This window comes from Manacus vitellinus, unplaced genomic scaffold, assembly GCF_001715985.3.
Source record: "Manacus vitellinus isolate BGI_N305 unplaced genomic scaffold, ASM171598v3 scaffold_3_pilon, whole genome shotgun sequence".
NCBI lineage: Eukaryota > Metazoa > Chordata > Aves > Passeriformes > Pipridae > Manacus > Manacus vitellinus.
Window position 1 is genome coordinate 13,756,037 of NW_021940535.1, and position 22,514 is coordinate 13,778,550.

The 22,514-nt window shown below is 37.0% G+C and overlaps 1 protein-coding gene across 4 annotated transcripts; it reads left to right on the forward strand.

The window, feature by feature from the left end:
- Positions 1-18,173, forward strand: TCAIM (T cell activation inhibitor, mitochondrial). 4 transcript variants are annotated; one of them, XM_018075729.2, is made up of 14 exons: positions 1-63; positions 832-949; positions 1,983-2,026; positions 2,312-2,387; positions 4,111-4,179; positions 5,574-5,709; positions 6,248-6,401; positions 7,310-7,556; positions 9,156-9,278; positions 11,869-11,966; positions 13,574-13,665; positions 15,526-15,758; positions 16,284-16,415; positions 17,641-18,173. In XM_018075729.2, exons 5-14 carry the CDS (start codon positions 4,139-4,141, stop codon positions 17,864-17,866), a joined length of 1,482 nt encoding a protein of 493 aa, XP_017931218.2. In that variant the 5' UTR covers positions 1-63; positions 832-949; positions 1,983-2,026; positions 2,312-2,387; positions 4,111-4,138; the 3' UTR covers positions 17,867-18,173. The 4 variants fall into 4 exon arrangements, with proteins under 4 accessions (XP_017931218.2, XP_017931221.2, XP_017931219.2 ...); XM_018075732.2 differs by lacking the exon at positions 4,111-4,179; XM_018075730.2 differs by lacking the exons at positions 1-63; positions 832-949 and adding an exon at positions 571-695.
- Positions 18,174-22,514: the final 4,341 nt, after the last annotated feature.

Genomic DNA, 22,514 nt, shown 5'->3' on the forward strand with positions numbered 1-22,514 from the left:
CCCCTGCGGGGCCGTCGGCGGGGGCGATGGGCCGACCCCGGTGGGCGCCGTCCGGCCGCGGCGGTAAGCGGGGCTGGGCCGGGGGTCTCACCGCGCCTCTTCCTCGAGGGAGGGCAAGAGGAGGGAGCGGGAAGCATCGCACTCACCGCCTCCTGCTCGAGACGCCCGCTCGGACAGCGGCGACGGCGCCGAGGATGGTGCGAGACCGAGCCCGGCGGGGGGGGTGCGTGAGGGAGTGTATGCTTTGAAACCGGGCCGGGCTCCGTGGCCCCGTCCCCCCGCGGGCGGGCGGGCGGGCGGGGTGGGCCGGGGCCGGAGCGAGCCCCGTGCGCCGGCACGCGCGGGCCGTTACGTGCGCCTGGGCACGCGCGGGCCCGGCCGCGGCACCGGGGTGGGTCGGCCGGATCGCGTCGCTCGGATCGGTCTCCGCCGGCTCGGGTCCGCTCGGGTCGGGCTCGGCTTCACGGGCTCGCTCGGCTCGGCTCGGGTCGGCTCTCCCCGGCGCGAGCTCGCTTTGGCCGGACTCGGTTCGCTCCGGCTCGGTTCGGCTCTACCCGGTCGAGCTCGGCCCGGGATCAGCGGTCCCTTCCCCTTACCCAGTGGTGCCTTGTTGCTGAGGGTGCGAAAGGCCCGCGAGCCGGGGGCTGTCAGTTCTGCCGTCTGCTGGGAACACCTTTTCTTTAGTGAATCTTAAGGTGAATTCTACCAGGGCTCTGTTTCCAGTAGCTGAAGCTGTCTCTGTAGCCGGGCCACTGTTTCCTTTCAAGCAGCGAGTGAGTCAGGTTGGCCCGAGCTTATTTTCTGAGCCGCTATCATCTTGTTTGTTTTCAGTCTTTTTCCTCAGTGCTGCCTGGGGTATAGGTGAGCACCCGAAACAAACACCCTCGGCCCGAGGTGAGATAGCAGCGATGTGCAGCGCCGTGTTGCCGAAGGGTTTTGCTGAGTGACTGTACGTAGTTAATATTTTGTTCTGTGTTAGCAAGTGTGAGTGACTTTGAGGTGGGGTGCAGGTGAAACTTGGTCAAGACCAGGAGCTTTTGTTTTTTGACTAAGCAGTGTACCAATTTCCAAGCCGCATTTGAAGCAAGAAACAATGATGCTTTTGTCTGGTTATATAAAGCGTCACCGCGGATTGAGATGGTTTTTTCCATCCTCTGTCCAAATGCCTGAAGCTAAAATTACAGAAGGAGAAAACTTTTATTACCAGAGAGCTTATTAATGTATTTAACTTAGTTTATGATTAGGACTGTTGTCACGGACACTAAAAATGACATTATTACAGTCTTGCTCACCTAGCTGAAAATCAGAAGACAAAAAATATTGAGTAATCTGGGGTTATTTTAGCCCAGCATATTTTTTTCTCCCACTATCTGCTTCTAGTAAAACAACCTCTTGGTTAAGTCTATTTTTATTAGTAAGTTTTAAAACTTCAAGTGTTTTGCAAGGAAGTCATAGGAACTATCACGCTGTATTGGAACATGGACGGTGTTTCTCTGATAACTGCTTATCTCAGCTTGAAAACATCATACTTAGCAAGCATGTTATTTCGAAAAGTGCAAACAAAAGTATGTTTTTCAAAAAAGAGTGCTTGAAAACATATAAGAAAACATTGCCAATAGGGAGCTTCCCTCATAATCCCTAATGATTAGGTGCATGTTTGCACTCTGACATGCCCAGTGTTTTGTCTACTGCTGGAAAACTCTCAACCTACAGTTGCATAGTGCAGAAGTTACTGGTAAAAATTGCTAATTCGTTTTTATGAATGCCAGCAAACTTCTGATAAAAGATTTCAAGGCACTGTTGTAAGACAGTGTCTTTGTCTTTGTATTTACATTATGCTTCCATAAAATAGTTGGCATGTACATTTTAAATTATTATCATTTGTTTGAGAGTTTCGGACTTAGTAAAAATTTACATGGAATTCCATGAACTGGTATGTGTTAGTGCTTAAAGAAAGCCTCTGTTTTTTTGCTTTTTTTCAGAACAAAACCTGAACATCAGGAAGAGCAGGAAACATTGTCCATAGGTAATTTTTAGGGTGTTTTTTTTTCTAACTGGAATGCCTTTAAATATTCATCCTCAAAGCAAAATACGGTAACAACTCTTAATGTTGGCAAGACTCACTGTTAGTAGAGGAAACTGAAAACATTCTTACACAAACCTTTAGATTTTATGTGTGGTTGCTCAATTTTGTATTACCGTTGTGACTTTGAAAGTTACCACTTATGATTTAGAGAATGCACTGGTAAGTAGCAGGGGAAAATATCCCTGTTTGTTACTAAACAGGATTTTTTTTTTCCTTTTTTTAAAGTGAGTTAGTGGATGGCTGAAATTTGGCTTGACTATTGAGTTGCTGAAATGTTTTGCTGCTTGAGAACCGTGAGAAGGTATGGCACGTTGCTGACTTAATTTACCTTTAGTATATGTATATTTATGTATGTTTTTGTATATGATTTGCATATATGTGAAACTGGTTTGGTATTTTTGATCAGTGCTCATTTCTTTGACATTCTCATCTTTACAGCTTGAAGCTTTCAGCAGAGCATCCACAGCTGAAAATCCCCAAAAGCCATATGCCTGTCCTCGAGTGAGACAATAAAAAGGCTCTCAACAAAATAAGGGTTTTAAAATAGCTGAATTTTGAGACGAGGTAGTCCAAATATGAATATGATGTCCAACATGTTACTGCACTACTGAGTTATTAAAGCTCAGTGTTTCAAAATGTGTGAATATGTCTATAACTATGAGCTTAATTTAGCCAAGCTTTTCAGTGCCAAAACTAAAAGCCAAAAAGTTAAACTTCAGAGAGATGTGAAAAAAAGAAAGCTGGAGGGAATTATTTAATCAATAAATTAAATCAGCCCTAGAGTGCGATTGCATAAAGTGTTGTAGTACAGATTGTGTTTCATATCTTTCATGAAGTGGAGACACTGTCCTCAAAGTGGTTATGACCTTGATTTTAATACGAAGCCTTTCTCTGCTCTTCAGATCTAAATGAACCTCTTGGAACAATCCTTGTTCCTTGTGAGTGAAGCCATAAGCATCTTTCTTGCGTTTTATCTCTCTAAATCCATTTTAATTCACTTATTTTGTCACTTCAGTTGAAAGATGCCTCAGAGTTCTGTCTTTCACCTTCACTGAATGAATTCTTCCTTCTGTCACACAGACTAATTTTGGCCCTTGAGCATTTCTCTTTTAAGCAAGTTCAAAATAGACTTCTGGCTGGAATCCTGAGCCTTCCTACTAGCATGACAGTGTTGTTTAGATACAAAACAAGGGAACTAAAGTTAGCCATACTTGGCCATTTTTCTTTTAGAATAGCAGATGGAACTTTATGATTAATAAACTTGGAAGTATGATTAATAATTTCCAGCTGTGCTGGAACTTTTTACCTGAACTGCTGGAAACATCATGCAGTGTAGCTTGAGAGTGGATGTGGCAAATGGTGTATAAATAAGGTGAACAGTGAACTGGGCTCTTCTTCCTCCTGGCAAGGTCTAGGAGGATGTAAATTTTTTTGCATAGCTCTTACTCAAAACTGCTTTCAGATAGAAAACTGGTTAATTTACTTTCTTTCCTTTGCTGAAAGAAATTTTTTTCCTTTTACTGTTCTGTGTCCATTTGATAAAAAAAAAAAACTGCAATTTTTTTTTTCTCGGCAAGACAATTATTTTGGTGTTACCATACCCAGAACATAGGACCACCAGTGTGCTTTGCTTCCTTTCTTGCCAGATCTAGTAGAAATATTTTTCCTGCATCACTGAGCAACTGTAGCATTGTCATTGAGAGCTTTCACTCTTCATAAAAACACGATATGTGATACTTCACCATCTCCTGCTGTTTTGAGTAGGATCATGGGCTATAGTGATGACTAGTCTTAGAGCTTCTGAGATGTAGTCAGGAAGGAGGTAGAAGTGTTTGCCAGTAATACTTTTTTTTTTTAATTCTTCCACTTAATTCACACACGTGAAAATTGTTAGTGATAACGGATTTGAAATTTCATCAGTCTTCTTGCAACATAGATTTTCTGTCCCACTTTTCTACAAAAACTTCTGTTTTCAGCAAGCTGACTTTTCAGACCTACTAATTAAATATTTCCTCACCTCTTAGGCAGAAAACATTAGTCTGAACTGCTTTTATGTATCTAATTGAAGAGCTGGAAAAGTTGATAGAAAAAAGGTAAAGTGAAGGTCACTGCATTTGCTTGACAACTCAACTGTTGTCATTTACCAGTGGCCAAAATGAAAAATTCTGCTTATTGCCCGAGCACAAATTTGGGGATTTTGGGGATTTTTTTTTTTTTTTAATTAATGACAGCAGTCAGGAAAGTCTTACATGTTTCTGTGTCCAGGATAATTATTTGGTCTAGGATGCTGAACAAAGAGCTGTGAAACAGTCCTGCTAACTATTATTAATAAAGTTATTAGTTTTATGTGAATTGGAAGCAGCTTTGCCTCCAGTCTGCCCCATATTTAGGCTTTGCAGTTTGATACTGTGAGGAGTTAAGCATTCTGCTGCCTAACAGAGCAGAGTCCCTGCCCTTCTGAGTTGCAAACGAAAATAAACATTAATCGCAGAAAATGGCCTGTTGAATGTGTTAGCTTGTAAAATCAGCTGAAGGAGAAACCTATTATTGAATATTTACCAATTCACATTTTCTTGTTGCTTTTATATATAATGTCTCTTGGTAATTAGTTTGCTAAACCCGAATATCACCTTTGAGCTGTGGCAGGAAATTTTCGTGGTCTTTAATGCAGAACTCATTTTTCTTTCCATTTCAGTCCTCTGTTACACAAGTGTGCTTGTTATAGAACTGTTGTTTAATTTCTGCATAATTGGAGGTATTCAATAATTTGTGCTTTCTGAGCTTCGTAGAACTTCTTCAACTTAATTTTTCCTTCTAATCTTAGGTGAATAAATCTTTGTTTCCTACCATTGAAATTTCTTTTAGTCCTTGTTTCTTCTAAATCAGTGAAAATTAAAAGGCAAATAAATATTGTCTTTTAACTTGATATTTTCTATAAAAGGATGTTTAAGAAAGTAGATTTTTTTTTTTGTAATGGACACAAGTATGAGAAACTCAGAAACTAATGTAGAACTTTTTTTGACTGAATTATGATTATTATTCCTGGGTAAAATCTAATATTCTTTTGGCACTGCTTGAAAAATGCTAGGTTTGGCTTTTAACGTGGAGGTTCTAAAATATATAAGGACTGGCTTTTAAGAGAAGCATCAGGAATACCTACAAAAAATACCACCATTTGTAATTTGAACTTCTTGATTGGGGAATTTTTCTTTGAGAAAGTAGAGGGAAAAGTTACTGTACTTATTTACATGTCTTTAATCAGCCATTAGCATCCACCATCTCTAGAACCTGTTGGATTGGCTCTGTTGAAATACAGCTTTGTGAATCCTAAGGGGAAAGAAAAATCTAGAACTCGGACTTCTGATATCAGTTTTAAATTATTATACTTGCAGTTGTGAACATTTACTCGATTCTGTCACATTCTAATGTAATTTGTTTTGTCACTTGATTGGTTGCATCATACATAAATATTTTATTACTTCATTAGGTTATGTCTGGACAAGATATTGCTACAGTGTGTTCTTCAGGCAAGAACTTTGTCAGGAGCTGATGCCATCAATGCTCTCAGACCTTTCTATTTTGCTGTACATCCAGATTTCTTTGGCCAGCATCCCAAAGAGAGGGTAAAAATCTTTTAGTATGCTTTCTCTGTAAATATTTCATGTATTAGGGATGGAAATTTTCTAGTTTTCCTGTTCTCAGAGAGACAAACATAGTGTTAGAATTTAATGTGGTTGTTACCATGGAACAAAAAGATGCACTTCCTTTATTTTTAGCAAGGATAGGGCCCTTAAACATCCATTATTTATTACTCGTATTTTCTAATTGTTCTAAACAAAATACTGAATCCTTCCAAACTAATTTAGAATACATACTACTTTATCATTTTGAAATGCTGTGCATTATATTTGAATCAGTATATTTCTTTAAGCTTGAAAGCCTTAAAAGTAGGTTTTGGAATGTACAAGTATGTACATCATACAGATTTATTCATGCAAGATAATTAGTAATGCTAAGAATATAAACTGCATCACTACTTGCTAAGAGCAACTGGCATTTTGTAAGAACTAATTCTACCTGTAAGATTAAAAAAGGTTTAAGTGAAAAATTACCAAATTCATCATCTGTAATGGTTTTTTGTTTGGTTTTGTTTTTAAATAGGAAGTAAATGAAAACTCTCTGAAGAGGTTAAATGGCTACTTGGAGAACCTACAGAAACCAGGATTTCGTTCCTTGAAGCCAACTCAGCTTACTTTTTATGTAAGAGAAACAGAACCAAACTCTTCTAATGTTCAAGAATCCTTCAGTGCTTCAGGTGCTTTTATATCGTGCAGAATGTATCTTCCTGTATTTAAATTCTTTCCGACCATTACTTAGCCTTGTGCAGTCATAAAGACTTCTCAGCTGAATAAAATCCATGAAAAATGGATTAGAAATGAAAATATGTATTAGATCAGACAGCTGGGACCATCCCAAGTAATTAAACATCTAAGCTTTAAAAAGCGTTGAAAGAATGAGACATTACAGAGTTGAGGTCAAGTTACAGTGTGAGAAAGTAAAAAACATAGGTGGATGTAAATGATAATTTTTCTGCTTTTAATACTCTTGTCATGTTTAACTGGAACAACAGTTGGGTCCTTATCCTCAGTACGCAGTGTCAGGGTACTTGTAGGATCAATAGGAACTTATTCTGTAAAGCAGAAGCTGTATAATATCTGAAGCTTCAATTTACCACATTGTCTCTTATCTTTGAGACCACAAAAAGTATTGCCAAATTTGGAATATTGCTTATGATTAATTTTAGTCTGCATATTTGTCTCTGGTGTACCAATATGCCTTACCTAACAGATGAGTTTTACGTCCTATATCCTGACAGTTAAAAGACTTGAGCAAATTGTGAGGGACCCTAGTGCTGGGTCCTAGAAAATAAAATCATACTGTTTTTCAAGAAAATAGTGTTATGTTCAGTCTGCTTAATGTAACATTTGAAGTGGAAGCTGTCTTCTGCTCTTGAGTCAAAAGCTTGCTTTCTAACAGGGCAGTTTGGCCCAGTAGCTGTGATGAGACATAGTTAAACTGCACGTAAATTTTGCAGTGAGTACTGAAATAACAGTATCATAATAATTTCCAACTATCTGTGCCTTGTTTGGTTTCTCATGTGAGAGGAGAGAAATGTGAATGCATTTTAATAAATTTTAATTAAATAATACTTGTATTTTACAGGGTTTCGAGCAGTCAGTTTTACGTTACGTACTAGGGATCTCCTGAGCACAGTATTAGATATTCTCAACTCCTGCAGTTTATCTACAGAGCATATTCAGAGTTTGAATGTGAACTCTCAGCCGCACAAGGAAGCAAAAAGCACAGTGAACAGACCTATCAAATGGGATAAGACTTACTATTCGTTTACTGGATTCAAGGATCCTGAGGAGGAACTAGAACAAGCCCAGAGAGTGGAAACAACTTTAATGTATGTAATGCTTTCATTGAACGGAAATTTTGTAGCCTAAATTGGTCTTATTCTAGTGCCAAGTTCTTTAAAGGCAGGCAATAAGCGTTCTGAACAATACAAAACTTTATTGTTCAACATGTAATTTTGTCATGTTTTTTATAATTAAAGAGAGTTCTAATGAGCCCCTGGGATAACTAGTGCCAGCTAGCATTCTTGTGTCTTTGCCCAGCAGTCATGTTTGGTCAATCCAGTTTTGGTTGATTTAGCTTTTCAGGTTTGTGGAATATTGGTGGCAGTTCAGAAGGAGACAGAGGGTCCACTTGCTCCAAATAGCTCCTTACCTCCTACAGTACTTCTGTAACTCAAAACTATATGACTCCTGACTTTATTGTTACTCTTTCGTTATCACGTTCTGGTGGGAGTGAGAGATAATACATGAAAACTAAGGTTAAAAGGTTTTAATTTGCCAGGTATCTTAGTGTTGTGCTCCTCATTTGTTCATCATGCCAACCTTAATATTTAAATTGATGCAGTTATAAATACTGAACTTGCATTTAATGTAGCATGTTGTGTATTAGAAATTGGTGCTCTTTTTGAGACACATACACATTTTGTGGCCTTGAAAAACTTCTTGTAACTTTGTGTCATTTGAAATGAATGCAGGACTGTGCTGGAAGGTTCTTCAGAGCAAAGCATACCCCTTGTCCTGCATACCACTTCACAAATAAAGCTGCTTTAACATATGCAATTGTAAAACACTTAACTGAGGTTTAACATACTAGAGAATATTTTTACTTAGTTTTACACGTATACAAGAAATGCCACAAACAGTTATGTATTAACAATCTCCTTTGAATAACTATCCATTTGGCATTAGGCCTCTCTTTTTACTTGAGTTTGAAATTTTTTGCTCAGAATACAATATGAGAATGGAAGTATTTGTTTGTAAAAATAAGAGTATGAAAAATCAGTTTATGCTATGAACAAAGGCTAAATCTCTTAAAGAGTAACTTTTCCCTATAAATAGAATTATCTATTTATTGAAATTTTAGATGTACTTAATGAGTCATGTTTGTCTGGTTGTAATTATTGTGATTATACTTTGACTCATTTAATCTATGTTCATGTCAGCTCTGTAGAAGTTACCTAACCTAGCCCTCTAGTACCACCTCTTGTATTTGGTAATCTACTATGATCACTTTGGTTGGGTTTTCCATTGGGCTTTGTCGTGGCTTTTTTTTTAAAGGCAGGTACGTGGAGGTTTCTTTCATTAAAACACAACGTTCTGAAGCTGCCCCCTGAAGTCACACTAATCTGCTTCTCTACCCCTTTCATACCTCTGAGTCTTACAGTTTACACTGTCAGTGTCTTTTGGTTCAGTTTGATTCCCTAGTCCCCTTCAAAGACATTAAGTACCAGGTTTTACTTTGTAGATATCTTCAGGTGAAGCATTCAACAATTTCAGTTTCTATCCTCTATTTTTAAAAAATCCCTTCACCTGGTAATTTGAAATAAAACCTTTATGTTAGCAGTAAGAATTCAGTTACCTGTACTGTTTGCATGAAAGGTAATACAGCAGCATGCTTCTACTGTTGAGCATTTTTCCTCCTCTTTCAGATCCTGGCTAGATGATAATGGAGCAAGTGCAGTAAAAAAGCTGAAAAAGAGTTTGCCGCTTAGAAAAGAACTAGAACGTTTAAAATCTGAACTTTGTAATGAACTCCAGCTCTCAGATATCAGGTAATGAATTAGATCAGTTGGATTTGGATTAAGACAATCAAAGCAAGGAAGTGTTGCCTAATTCTACGCCATGAGCTTTAAAGACTCGTTTCAGCAAAAAAGCTATATTTCATATATGAAAAAGTGTTACTGCATTGAATATTTTTGTAGAAGAATTCTTTTGGGACAAAAGTTTCCTGTTAAAATCTGCTCCAAGAGATCTCGTATTTGTAACTAAAAATGTAGGCTCCGGTTGAGGCAAACACATAACTAGAAATAGAACCTGTGCATATGTGTTAGTTTGGGTGGTGTTTTGCTGGTTAAAATTGCTCTTCCTGAATTCAAGTTAATATCTACAAAGATAACTAGACTGGCAGTGTGAAATGCAACTTTGCACATTGTACATATCGTGTGAATGTTTAATAAAAATGTTCCTTCGAGTGCTTTGTTTCCCACTCTCCAGAGTAGGAGCTGTGTTTCCTTAGAAGGGCACAGTACAGTGGAGATCTTGATTCTTCAGAATAGTTTCAGAAAATAATTTGCGATCCCTTTTTAAATTTTGTGCCTTTGGCTGAGAATGTTCTGAAGTGTGATATTCGGTATGGGAAAATGGCAGTGAAGGTATTCACCAATGGAAAAATTAACTTTGGGGGATTATTTCACAGGCCAGTCTGTTAAGTTCTGTTTTTAAAAAAAGGAAAGAGAGAGTTGGAGCCTCTGAAATCATGCTTTTGTCCTTTCACCCTGTAAAAGGCCCTGGCTTCTTTTAAGCTGAAGCCAGTTTTTTTGAACACAATTTCTAATCCTCTGCAACTGTGCTGTGGTGAGGGTTTTTAAGATTCTGAAACAGTCTTCAGTATTAAGCATGTGCGTTTGATTTTATTCATTGCTTATATCTAATTTTCTTACAGTTTGTGCTTTTAAAATTCACTAAAACTATTGTGTTCCATGCAGAGTTATTCACCTTCCATGAGTTATATCGTTATAATTCAGAAAAGAATGTGCGTGTTGGAAATCTGACAAACCAGTATCTTAATAGGGAACTGTTACTTGTGATATTGCCAGTGTTCACAGAGGTCTGAAAAATAACTGGGTCATTGGCTTTATTCCATGTATAAGTTTAGGACAGCTGAAGACATGCCACCTTTTTACATTCCCGTCTGGTGCTACTGAAAGCAAAGTGATATTGCTAGGTAACAGTAAGTAGTTGTTTGAATTACTTGGATTAGATTAAATTGCCTCACAAGTGCTGTGGCTTAGTGCCATTTCCTGCATCCCAAAGAGTGAGGTTTTGCTAGTTAAATTCCCCCAAATGAGATAATCTGGGTTGACCCCAGCCAGCAGCTAAGTCCCCACACAGCCACTTGATACACCCCGAGTGGGATGGGAGAAAGAGAAAAGGAAGAGTAAAACCAAGAAAATGTGTGGATTAAAGTAGAAGTTTTAATAGTGAAGCAAAGCTGTGAGTTCAAGCAAAGCAAAAGGAGGAATGAATTAACTGTTCCCCTGTCACAGGCAGGGGTTTAGCCCATTATGGGAGGCAGGGCCTCAGTATGTGTAATGCTCACTTGGGAAGACAAACACCGTAATCAGGAGGATCCCCCCTTCCTTCTCTGTTCCCTGTGCATTTATTGCTGAACACAACATACGGTCTGGAATAACCCTTTGGTTAGTTGGAGTCACCTGTCGTGATTTTGTCCCCTCTCAGCATCTTGCCCACCCCTGCCTACTTGCTGTTGCTGGGGGGCAGATAGGGAAGAAGAAGTGAAGACCTGGACACTGTGCCAGCACTGCACAAAATATTCGTGTGTTATGATCACTGTTTTAATAAAAATGCGAAAGATGGGCGCTGTGAAGAAAATTAACTCAATTCCAGACAGACCCAGTACAATAAGGGAATAGTAATTTCCTACTTTGAGACAGTTTTATATCAACTCTGTAAAAGGGTGTATTTTTTCAATACACTGGGACAACTTCACAATTTCAATGTTTTTGCAATTTAGTTAGAAATCTGATCTGTCTGTGATGGAAAAGATGTCAAAACTGCGTATATTAAAGTCACCCAGGTAACACCTGGCTCCTGTATCGTTTAACAAAAATTACTCCACTTAAAATATAGATAATACATAGCAACTTTCCACTGGAATTACAGTAATGTTTTGGGCTAGGAAGTCAGAAAAAAAAAAAAAGAACCTTAGATACTGTATTTGCTCCTCTGGACGAACGTTACACAGTGTACAAATAAACTGCATGCTGCATGACTGAGCCAAATACGGAGTTGTCTGTCACTGTTTTCTTGCTAACCCCCTTCTAATTGGGGGAGAGATTTACATGTTCTTTTCTGTCTACCAGATTTTGTATTTGATTTTCTTATATTTGTCATTGGTTTTCTTTGGGTTTTTTGGCCTCACTTTAAGAAACACTGTGAAATTTTATTTAGGCTTTTTAACTGTTCAAATAACATATGACATGGACAGCTTTTCAGTAGCACTTGCTTTTATTACTGTTGGAAGTGCTATTTTATTTGTGTTATAAGGCTGCATCTCAACTTCTGTGATTTTTTTTTTAATGATATTGAGAATTAAATGCTTTCAATTGTATTTTTATTTAGGTGGCAGAGAAGCTGGGGTATTGCTCACCGCTGTAGCCAGCTGCACAGTCTAGCTCGCTTAGTCCAACAGCGACCTGAAGTATTAAAGAATGTTAAAGGTATTTCTGTTGCTGGTTTCATATATCCTAATATAGAATTTATCTAGAGATGAGCATGGGTCTTCTGTGACAGCAGAGCTTTTGTTCTTTTCGTAAATACCTTTCGTAACTGCAAAAACAAACTTGCCAGGCTTACTGAAAAGCTGGTGAGAACTTTTAAGCTACTGGGTATTTTTTTAAGGTGGTCTTGCCTTGTAGAATATTCGCTACACTCAGCTTCTAGTTTACTTCTTAATAAATGCAAACAGAGTGAGTTGAAGGCACCAGACTTAATATTAACAATGAAGGTAAAAAATCTAGTCTGAACCTCTGAAAGGGCAGAGGTAGCAATAGACTGTTACCCATGGTAGATTCAAGACAAAAATGTGAGGAGCTCTCTAAAGAGTCGGTATAAGGAGGACTTACAAGAATACCTTTAAAATTGTATTTGTTTTCTCTTCTCGTGTGTGTTCCATAAAATAACTATATTAAAGTCTGTATTTTCTCAAGAAAAACTAAAATATTCTGCAAACCTGACCTACCATTCCTCTCATACAGTTGTTTGACCTGTGGCAGTAGCTGTTTCCTCTAATTGTAATTCCACATTTTATGCCTGTCTGCAGATAGTCAGTTTTGAGATGCTTTCATTTGAGGGTGCACCTAATCCTTTGTCAAAAGACAGTGGGTAGGACAATAGTAGTAGTTTTAAATTGTATCAGGTTTCAAATTAGTTTCTCTTCCTAAGCATGCTAAGGATTTAAAGTGCTAAAAAAGTCTGTCTTGTGAACCAGTTGTAGTCTTCGTCTTTGAAAATCTGTAATAATACACAAATACCTGTCAGTAATTATACAGGTACTGTTGATCTTGCCTTAGGGTACAAGAATGGACTAGATACCTTAAAGTCAGTGCTGCTCTTTCTTTGGGATTTTGGAAAACTGATTTCTGAGACCAAGAGCTTCTCTTTAAGCCTTGTCTTGTAGGTTAATACATCACACTGAAGACTTTTGTGGAAGCTTATTTTGGTAAATAGTTAGTTGCCTGTGCTCTTACCCTAAAGAATTCTTAAGGATCTTTGTACTTCACTTAAAAAACCATACTCAGACTCAAAATTGATTTATCACCCTAAAAATACACCCGGAATTATCCTTTTATGTTGTCTCTATTTTTTCTTTAAAAAAGGAGTGAAAACCTAATGTGAAATGAAAATTATTACAGCTTGCATGTTGCAGAGAATTCTGTGAAAATGGTGTTGAATGGCTGTGCTAATAGTTCTTTGACCAACATTTACCTTACTTATGTATACTTTAAACATATAATATGTTTCCTACTGTATGCGTTATTTGTACAGATTCTTTAAATATGCTGTCTGCTGAGATTTTCTCTTATTTTAAAAGTAGTCATAAGAAAAAAATCCAAGTATCTAAAAAACTATCAAGTTCAAACAGGGAGAAGGCAAATGCTAAGTCAGGTTTGTATGGAAAAAAATTCTGAAACTAGACTTTTCAAGAATCTCTCTCAAACTTTGAGAATAACAGAAGCATCTACTCATGTGCATTTGTGCTGCAGAAATACACTGTGAGAATTATTGCAGTAACTCAAGTTAGTAAAGAGCTTTGTTCAATCTCTAGGGCGCACAGTGGTATTTACAGACCGCTCGGGTATGAGTGCAGCAGGTCACATAATGCTGGGGACCATGGATGTTCACCATCACTGGACCAAAGTAAGAGGATTTCCAAGTAAATGATAATGCCTTTTGTTATGACATCCTTTTTAAAACTATAACAAAAATATTAATAGGTGCAGATAACTGATGAGTAATTTAAAGCAAACACTTAGCTATTATGTTTAGCATCACTGTGTACACTGCATTCTAAATTTAATCCTCTGTGTGCTGTTACTAACAACAGTCTTTGTCAGATGTTTACTGCTGCTTTCATTAACAAGTCAGTACTACTCCTGATTAGATACAAAGAAAACTAATTTGTTATGCACCATTCCAGTCTGTGCAGCAAGCACTGGCAGAATATTTAGTGATCCATAAAGAGCTCATTTCCATGAAGAACTAATGAATTTTATTCAGATTTTTCATAAATATGAGATTTAGAGGGAGTTGTGAACTGATGATTTCAGTCAATGACTACTAACCAACCCCATCAGTCCATTTTGTTCTTTTAGGCAGCTAATGTGGATGTTGCAGAAATTTATCTTTAGTGACTATGCCAGTTCTGCTGCTGCTTGTGTAACGTTCAGTTGATAAGCTTTCTGGCATTCTAAATGATAAAGTATTATATGCAAAGAACCAAAAATTAAATTTGTAGTGATATCAACATGTCACTTAAGTAATTTTTCTTTAATCGTGGTTGCTGAAATATTATTGATAGTTCTATCAAAAAATACTTCTAAAGGAGACAATTGGTGGAATTTCATACTAGGAAATTTCACCCTGTTAGAATATGAGAACATTCTATTTCTGTAGTCCAGTCAGTGAATAATATGAAAACTTGACACTCAATGTTCTTTCTCTGGTTGTTGAATTTTCACCTATATATGTTTCACTGAGAGAGAAAACAAACCATGGTTTGTTAGTGTGAATGATTTACTAAGGACTTAGACGTTCTGATGAATACTAAAATAAACTCTTATCTTCCTTGAAAAGATAAATACTCTGCCAAGGAGGTCTTTCTAACTTTTCAGAGGAGGTCATATATCTACACAAAATGCCATGCCAATGGGATAATGTGTGTAGTTAGTTGTAGTGATGGTCCAAAAGAGAGGAATAAATTTGAACCTGAAATCAAAGGCTTTTTATTTTAAAATGCACTGAAGATCATGTGAAATGTTACATAGAAAAAGTCAGTGAAAATCTTGATCAGGTCGATTAGCCACTTGGTTTTTAGAGGACATAATTGTCCAATTCTACCCCATTTTAGAAAATAGTCCTAAGTGCTACTACTTTTTGTTACTAATTACTAGAAGAAGAAAGCAGTAGGATACTGTCCAAGTCAGTCTCTAGAATGCTTCATCAGAAGTACAATATTTAGAGGAGTTTTGCCATTTTTCTCCATAACAAATGCAAATCCTGAACTAATAAATTTTGTTGTGCCAAAAACTGTTCTGATTCTACTACTCTCCTGGGTTTCTAAAGAGATTGTTCTGAAATCACTTGACTTGTTCCAACAGCAGCATTTTTTTTGTATGTAAAACTACATTGTAATGTAATAACAGAGTAGATGGTGAGTAGTGACTATTGTATGAGGAATAGCTCTACCGCTATAAGTGTGGTGATAAATGTTTTATTTTTGCTTCAGATGGTATATTTTTTTAATCTGGAACTGTTAATTTCTGTATATATAGTGGTGCCTTTATAGCATAAATATGAAAAATACTTACAATCTTAGTCCCAAAATGTATATATTTGATATTTCTCAATTTCGGTATTCTTTGATTTTATTTTTTTCCCCTTGAGTTCCATATTTGTATTGTTAAGTGTCTCTTTTATAGTTTCTTGTTATTTTTTTAATTTATTAAAATTAGTTTTATGCTCTGTGACATAGGAGATGTGTTTTGTGTGTGTGCACAGATTTTTGAGAGACTGCCAAATTATTATAAGCTTCAAAAAAGGCTGCTGTTCTTGGAAGATCGGATAAGTGAACTTCTGGGAGGCATACAAGTAATATATATTGAAGAACTGCAACCTTTGCTGACTCTAGAAGAGTACTACGAGACTCTGAACTCTTTCTATAATAAATTACGTGACAGCAGACTGCCTTTTCATCCTCGCAGTCTGCGAGGTTTGCAAATGATTCTGGAAAGGTAGGTATTTGCAGGAAAGGTTTATTTCTTTCAGAGCTTTTACTCTTTTTTTGGGTTTTTTTTTGTACCCTGATTATTGCTTTCACTAAGAAGAAAAGTAATATAATCTCGGATTTTCATTATGTCAAAGTCGCTTTGTTTCTGAAGGTTTTAAGTGCATTTTGTGGGTTAAGAAGGAATCAGACTGAAGAAAATCCTGCTTAATTTCATTGAAGTTGGACTCAAAGTTCTGTCTTTATTTTTCAGTATTGTACTGGGGTAAATCAAAAGTTTTGTACTGTCGTGCTGGTGTTCATATTTTTTAAGTATTGTTGTCAGTTGATTTTGAAATGTAGTTTTAAAAAAGAATTATGTATTATGTTTCTGTAGTCTCATGAACCAAACTTGATTAGTTTTTTACCAATTATTCTGATAGTGATTAATTTATATTCTTTTATCTTCAGAATTCATGCTGAAAGTAATTAATGGAAATACTTGCATTTAAAAAATTATACCTTGTTCTTTACTTCCATCATGTTTCATAAGTGACAGATATGCACCAAGCTTACATGAATTTGGACACTTTATGATCCCAACGGTCTGTGATCCAGCAGCTCTTCAATGGTTTATTTTTGCCAAAGCACAGGAAGCAAGAGAGAATCTGAAAAGAAAGGAGGAGTAAGTGTTCATGTGACTTGATACATTTAGCTCATTAAAATCTTTGCATGTCATATTTTTTATTTGGAGGAGTAGGAGAACTTTGAAGAACATATTCATACTCTTCTGGTGGAAAAAATCTTCTATTTATAAAATAGAACTTTAACCATCAGCTTTACTAAGGTCAAGAATGACAGCATTCAGTGAACACAAACAGTTGTTAGAAAATACCCTCCTTCACCTTGTAGAAACTTCATTCAGATATAAAAGATCTTTGCTTACAAGACAAAATTGCGTAATTTTTTTACAATTACTTCTCCAAAGGGGAGGTGGGGTTTTTTTTAAAGGAAGATACCTTTAATTGGATAAGAAAAGCAACAACTTCTATTAATGTTAATTACAATGTGACAGCAGTTAAAAAAAATCTAAACTAAAAATATTGACACAACTACAGAATCATTACTTCTAGTTGTTTGTCAGTTAGTTTAAAAAGCCTGAACTGTCTGCATTAGTTGATCAGTCATGGCTCCAGTGACTTAATTAACTCTACACATTAACTTTATTTCTGAGTAGTTTGAGTTTGCCATGTTGTGTCTTATCACTCTGGGGTGAAAGGAAAAAATCATCTGCAAGCTATGAATTCAGTATTCTTAGAACTGACCTTTAAGATCATAAGGTCCAAGTGGATCCATATAATTCTGCTTTTAGGAAGTCACTAACACATTTAATGTGCATCAATTAACTGTACCTATCAACTGTTGTTTTTGATGACATACAGAGTACTGGTGTAATTATAAAAATGAGAATAATTATGAACATGATCTTATACTTCAAACTTATACTTTCAACATTATTTAAGTACTTGCATCCCTTACATTAAAAATGGAACTTTATAGGATTTTATTTTGATATTTTTCCCTGTTACTTAGTGAGCAAAAAGATGTCATGCTGCAGGCTTTCAAATGTGACTCCCTGGGCATGCTTTTGCCCATAGTCATGGGAGAATATTCAGTCTGACCTCTGAGTAGACACAGGTATCAACCTGCACAAAAATCTCAGCTGTACCAACTGTACATGAATTGATACCTTTGTTTACATGCATATAACCTACTTATTTCATTATTTCCGATTTTAATGTATATTCAGTATATATTGAAGTGCTTGCTTCAAGGTGGTTTGGTTTTTGGGGTTTTTTTTAAGATGCTAAGTTCTAACTTTGTCACTGTGTGTTGCCTTCGTTTGCTAGGATGATGATTACAGAAAAAGAGCTAATTGATACTTCCACTGAAAAATTCTCTTTGGACCGGCTGTATAAGGAGCCGAGTGTTTCCAGTGCCCAGATGATAGATTGTTGTAAGCGGCTGCTGGAAGAATCGCTGCCATACCTACAAGGCATGCACCTTTGCATTTCACATTTCTACTCTGTGCTGCAGGATGGAGACCTGTGTATACCTTGGAACTGGAAAAACTGAGAGACATATCTGATAATCAGATGAATTGTTTATTTTCTGTAAGAGGTTATAAATATGAATGTTTTTAAGAGTAAATTATTTAAATCTGTATTTTGATATCAGTATTCAACATACAAATTTTCTTCCAGCTGCTGCTCAAGAAGGAGTGGAGTCCTAGACAATTTGCACAATGCACAGTATTGGTAGTTCTGAAAAAGACATTTGTACATCATCCATACTACTGTAGAAGTTCAATGTATGTTAACAGTTGTGAAACTGCATTTTTGTAGTGAATTCTGAAAATACATTAAATTGTGAGTCTGCAAAAGTGTGCATGTGTATTTTTGATATACATGAATGTTGCCAGATAGATCACCTTAAAGAGTGTGCTATTCAAAGCAGACACTATACGTTATCTTAAGGGATTCGTTGAATGCAGAAGTTCAGTACATAATTTGTCTTCTGGCAACGTTGGCATTTCATACTGCTGCTTATTACTGAATTAGGAAAAAACAAAAAAGCAGGGGAAAAACAACAGAATATTTCTACTCTGACGAAGAAAACAATACATTAACTGGGTCTCTACAGCAGAGTTTCACATGCTGGTCCAACAGTGTTGCCTTAGGATTCCAAAATACACCAGTTGTACTGTCTGCAGTTACTTTAAAGCAGATGTCATTCTCTTTTTGTTTTCCAGCATTTGCTCCATAAATACAGACAATCCTCTTTACTTACACTATAACAGATTGCAAATCCCATTCACAACACTTAAAACCTGAGTACTTTAATGTGACATCTAAGGAAAGGAAGCATTGATTTGTGTGGGATTGTCTGCAAGAGTAAGTATTTCTCAGTAAGAACAAGGAGTTTGCAGTACGGCAAATGGATCTTTACTGGTACTTTATTCTTTGAAAAAAAACCATGAAATAAAGTGTGAATGTATGTCAACACTTTTTCATTGTAATACATGCCAAGATGCATTTTGGTATTTGGATTACTACTTTACAAAATATCTTTTGAGAAACACCAACTGCTTAACATTTCTGCACTTGAATTCATCATAACTGGCAAAAAAAAAAAGAGGAATTGTCAAATGCTTACTTGCCTTGTCTTTTTATTTGTATTGAGCAGGGAAATTGTTGTGGTTCTCTATTTTCTCCTGTTAAAAGACTCAGTGTCAAGTTGTTTGATATGTTGTCAAACTTAAAACAAAAATTCTCACTGTGATTTCAAATGTGTGTTTTAAAACATTGAGGCAGAAGCTGTGACTTTTTCAGGCCTTTAATTCAGGGATATTACTGGCAATTCCTTGTGTAGGTTTTGAAGGTCAGTTAATAGTTTCTTCTAAGTAGTTTAACTTCTATTGCACGTTACCTCCCTCGCTCCATCTATCATTGGTGATCCTGTCCATGTCCCCTCTGCTAAGCAAGTGAGCCAGCCCTATCAGTTGTAGCCCAGCAATATTCCCTGTAATAGCTCTTTGAAAGCAGAGTGTCATTGGCAATAAAAAGTGAATGTAGTGGAGTTTTTTCTTGCTTGAGTTGAATGGCCCCTTACAGATCTTGAGGCAATAAGCAGTGGTCCAGTTTGATTGTAGAGGAGATGATAAAAAGTCTGAGGGAAGGTGGGTGGATGCAACTGAGAGCCCGATGGAATCCTGGAAGGATAATGACGCTAATGTCACAGAAAGCAGTGACTACACCTCTTTGCAGTGCAGAAAAGATGACTGGAACTGGCTGGAGGAGGAGGAGACATAAGCTCTAAAGAGCCTTAATGAAATAAAGCATGAGATGTTTCCATGTAAGTAACTGGGGCAATGGAGCCCCTGACCTGGAATGGGGTTGGTGTAGGCAAGGGTTGGCAAGGGAGAATGGGACTGAGCTTAAGTGTAAAAGCAGTGAAAGTAGTTGCTGTTACACACTTCTAGTCTGGGATACACCTGCAGATTGTCACCATTCCTTCTAAGGGGAAGTAGCCAATATCGTCTAGCAAAATGTGTCGGCACTCCAAGGATAGTGTGGCAGGTTGCTCTCCTGATGGTTACCTCCGGGCAGGGGTCTCCGTTCTTGTGCAATAAACCAGAGTTCCAGTCCTGCCACTCTTCCACCAGGAAGGTGGTTGGCTCAGGTGCCATGGGGATGGGTTTTTATTCTTCTGTTAGGTTCAGTTTTCCTGAGTTCTGAAGGAGATACATTATAAAAATCTCTAAAACTGCTCAGAAGTTGAGCAGTAAAAGAATTAAAGTTGAGCATAAGTCAGTAATTCAGCAATGCAAGGTCTAGAACTTAACAGTGTTATTTTATAGTGCACTTTCTGTAAGTCCATTTTGCTGCAGAATGGTTGAGTTCCCTTTATAAGCATATAGGCCTCTCTATTTAATATACTTAGGAAAACGGGGGGGGAGTAAATTTAAGGCACATGTTGTAGGTATTTATTTTGGCATGTTTGACTTATTTTGAAGACTGTCACAAGAGTAACAATTATCCATTTAGGTAAATATATGGGTTAAATCTGTCAGTTACATTTTGCTTTCTGACATGTTAATATGGTGGCAGGAAAAAAGAGGTAATAGAACTCTGAAAATCTTTTGTCACAATGGCAGGGTGGAAATGGGTAATGATTTGAAACTGTTGTGTTTTTAAGCAGTGCAGAATGCCCCGAATTCTGTTCAACAGACTTTGCTATTGCCTCATTACAGAACTGCATTTGAATGAGTACTAACATCTACTGTAGTTTTTTTTCAGTACAATATTCCTGCTTGCTCTGCGACCAACAACTAAAAACATGCTTGGCATTAAGTTTCAAAAAGTGTCCTCTTTAAAAACAAATCCTAATATAATTAGGTAGAGTTGATGTCTTGCTGTTTTAATCATTATTGTTTGGCTTAGATTTGAGGTTATCTACTGTTTAGAAATTTGCAGCAAACATGCCCGAGATTAGCTAAGGGGTTAGAGCACAGTGCTAATAATGCCAAGGCTGTGGGTTAATCCCCGCAGGGGCCATTCACTTACGAGTTGGACTTGATGATCGTTGTGGGTCCCTTCCAACTCAGAATGTTATGTGATTTAAAAAGTCATTCTGTGATTTGAAAGATAAGTAAGAAACTCTGCCAGTGATCAAAGATTTGAAATGTGTGTTGGTCATCTGTCATGAGTCAGTAAACCCTGATGCCCAGATTGTGTCATTCAGCCCATGAGAGTGGTTTAGTATTTTCATGCAGCTGCCAGAAGGAAATTCAATGCCAGATTCAATGCTACAATAAAAGAGGTGGGGGCTTGAGACAAAATTTATCACCTTAACAAGTTATTTTGATGCTGTTTAATACTGTGACCTTGAGATGCAGTCACTGACAAACAGCATTTTCCATCTTGTCACGTGTTGGCACAACATTTTACAGTATCAGTTCTGTATGAATTTCAGTGTTACGGGCTCCTGCCTGGGTTTTAACAGCTGTATATGAAAATTGCATGCAATTGCATGCAATAAGGTCCATTTTGTCGTTGTTCTTGTGGCTATTAACTGCTGTGATACAGTCTCCAGCACTAATTGGCTTGTATTCACGTTTTGTAAGACATTCCAAATCTTGATAATGAATCTTGAGGAAGACTTAAAAAGGGAAAGTCTTCTAGAAGATTAGAGCTAATTTTTTAAAGCATATCTAAAATCCATCAGAACTCTTCATGGAGAGTGTAAATCTCATCTAGTTTTGTACGTTACAGCTAAAAAAATCTTTCTGAGGAAACTGAAATTTTTAAACTTACTAATTTCTGTCTTTCTGAGAATATATAGTATTTTTCTGAAGAAGGTTATCTCTGTGACTCCTTGGACATATGCATGTACTGTCTGCGTGTAGTACATGTATACAAAGATGAGACTTACCTAATATTTATAAGCTTAACGTTATGCAGATTTGTAATAGAGAAGGGCAGGGTTGTCTGGGGGTTTTTGTTTGATTTTGGTTTTGGTTTGATTGATTGTTTAGTTGTTGTTTTGAGGGAGGAAGAGAGGGTTGTTTGTTTGGGGTTTTTTGTTTGATTGGTTTTTAAAGCCTAACTGAGAAGGAAAAAACATAGCTGTAAATACAGTGAAAACATTAATTTAAGAAGTTAGACAGGAAGATCATCCTTTTCAGTTGCATATAAATACTAGAGTAATTTGACTTAAAAATACAAGATTAAAAGCTGGGATCTCGATTCTGTGCATGGAAAAAATGTTTAGATATCTCTCTGGAAGGCCCAGGTAAAACTACAGTATATACTGAAGGAATGGAAAAATGATCTTGTTTTGCAGTTTGTCCTTTTCAGCTACATATTCTTTACACGATTGCTTAAATGCTGAATAATTTAGTTCTTCATTTTTGCGAAATCCTCCGATGGGCGCTGTGTCTAAGTAGCCAGACTGATTGATTATGATCTCAACGAGGTCTTTAAAACAAAAAACCTTTAGAATATGTTTTATTTAGTAGAGCTGAAATTTAGTATTTTCGTGACAACTTTTATATTCTAAAAGTGTCTTTTCTCTGATCTGTTTCCATAGCCTTTGGCTGTTGTTTTGACTCTGTATTTTAGCAAGTTTAAATGATTTTTAACTCTTTTGCTTTCCCTACCATGTTTACCAAAAAAACCACAGGTCTTAAATTCACCCCATCTCTGCTGTGGACTGCGCTAAC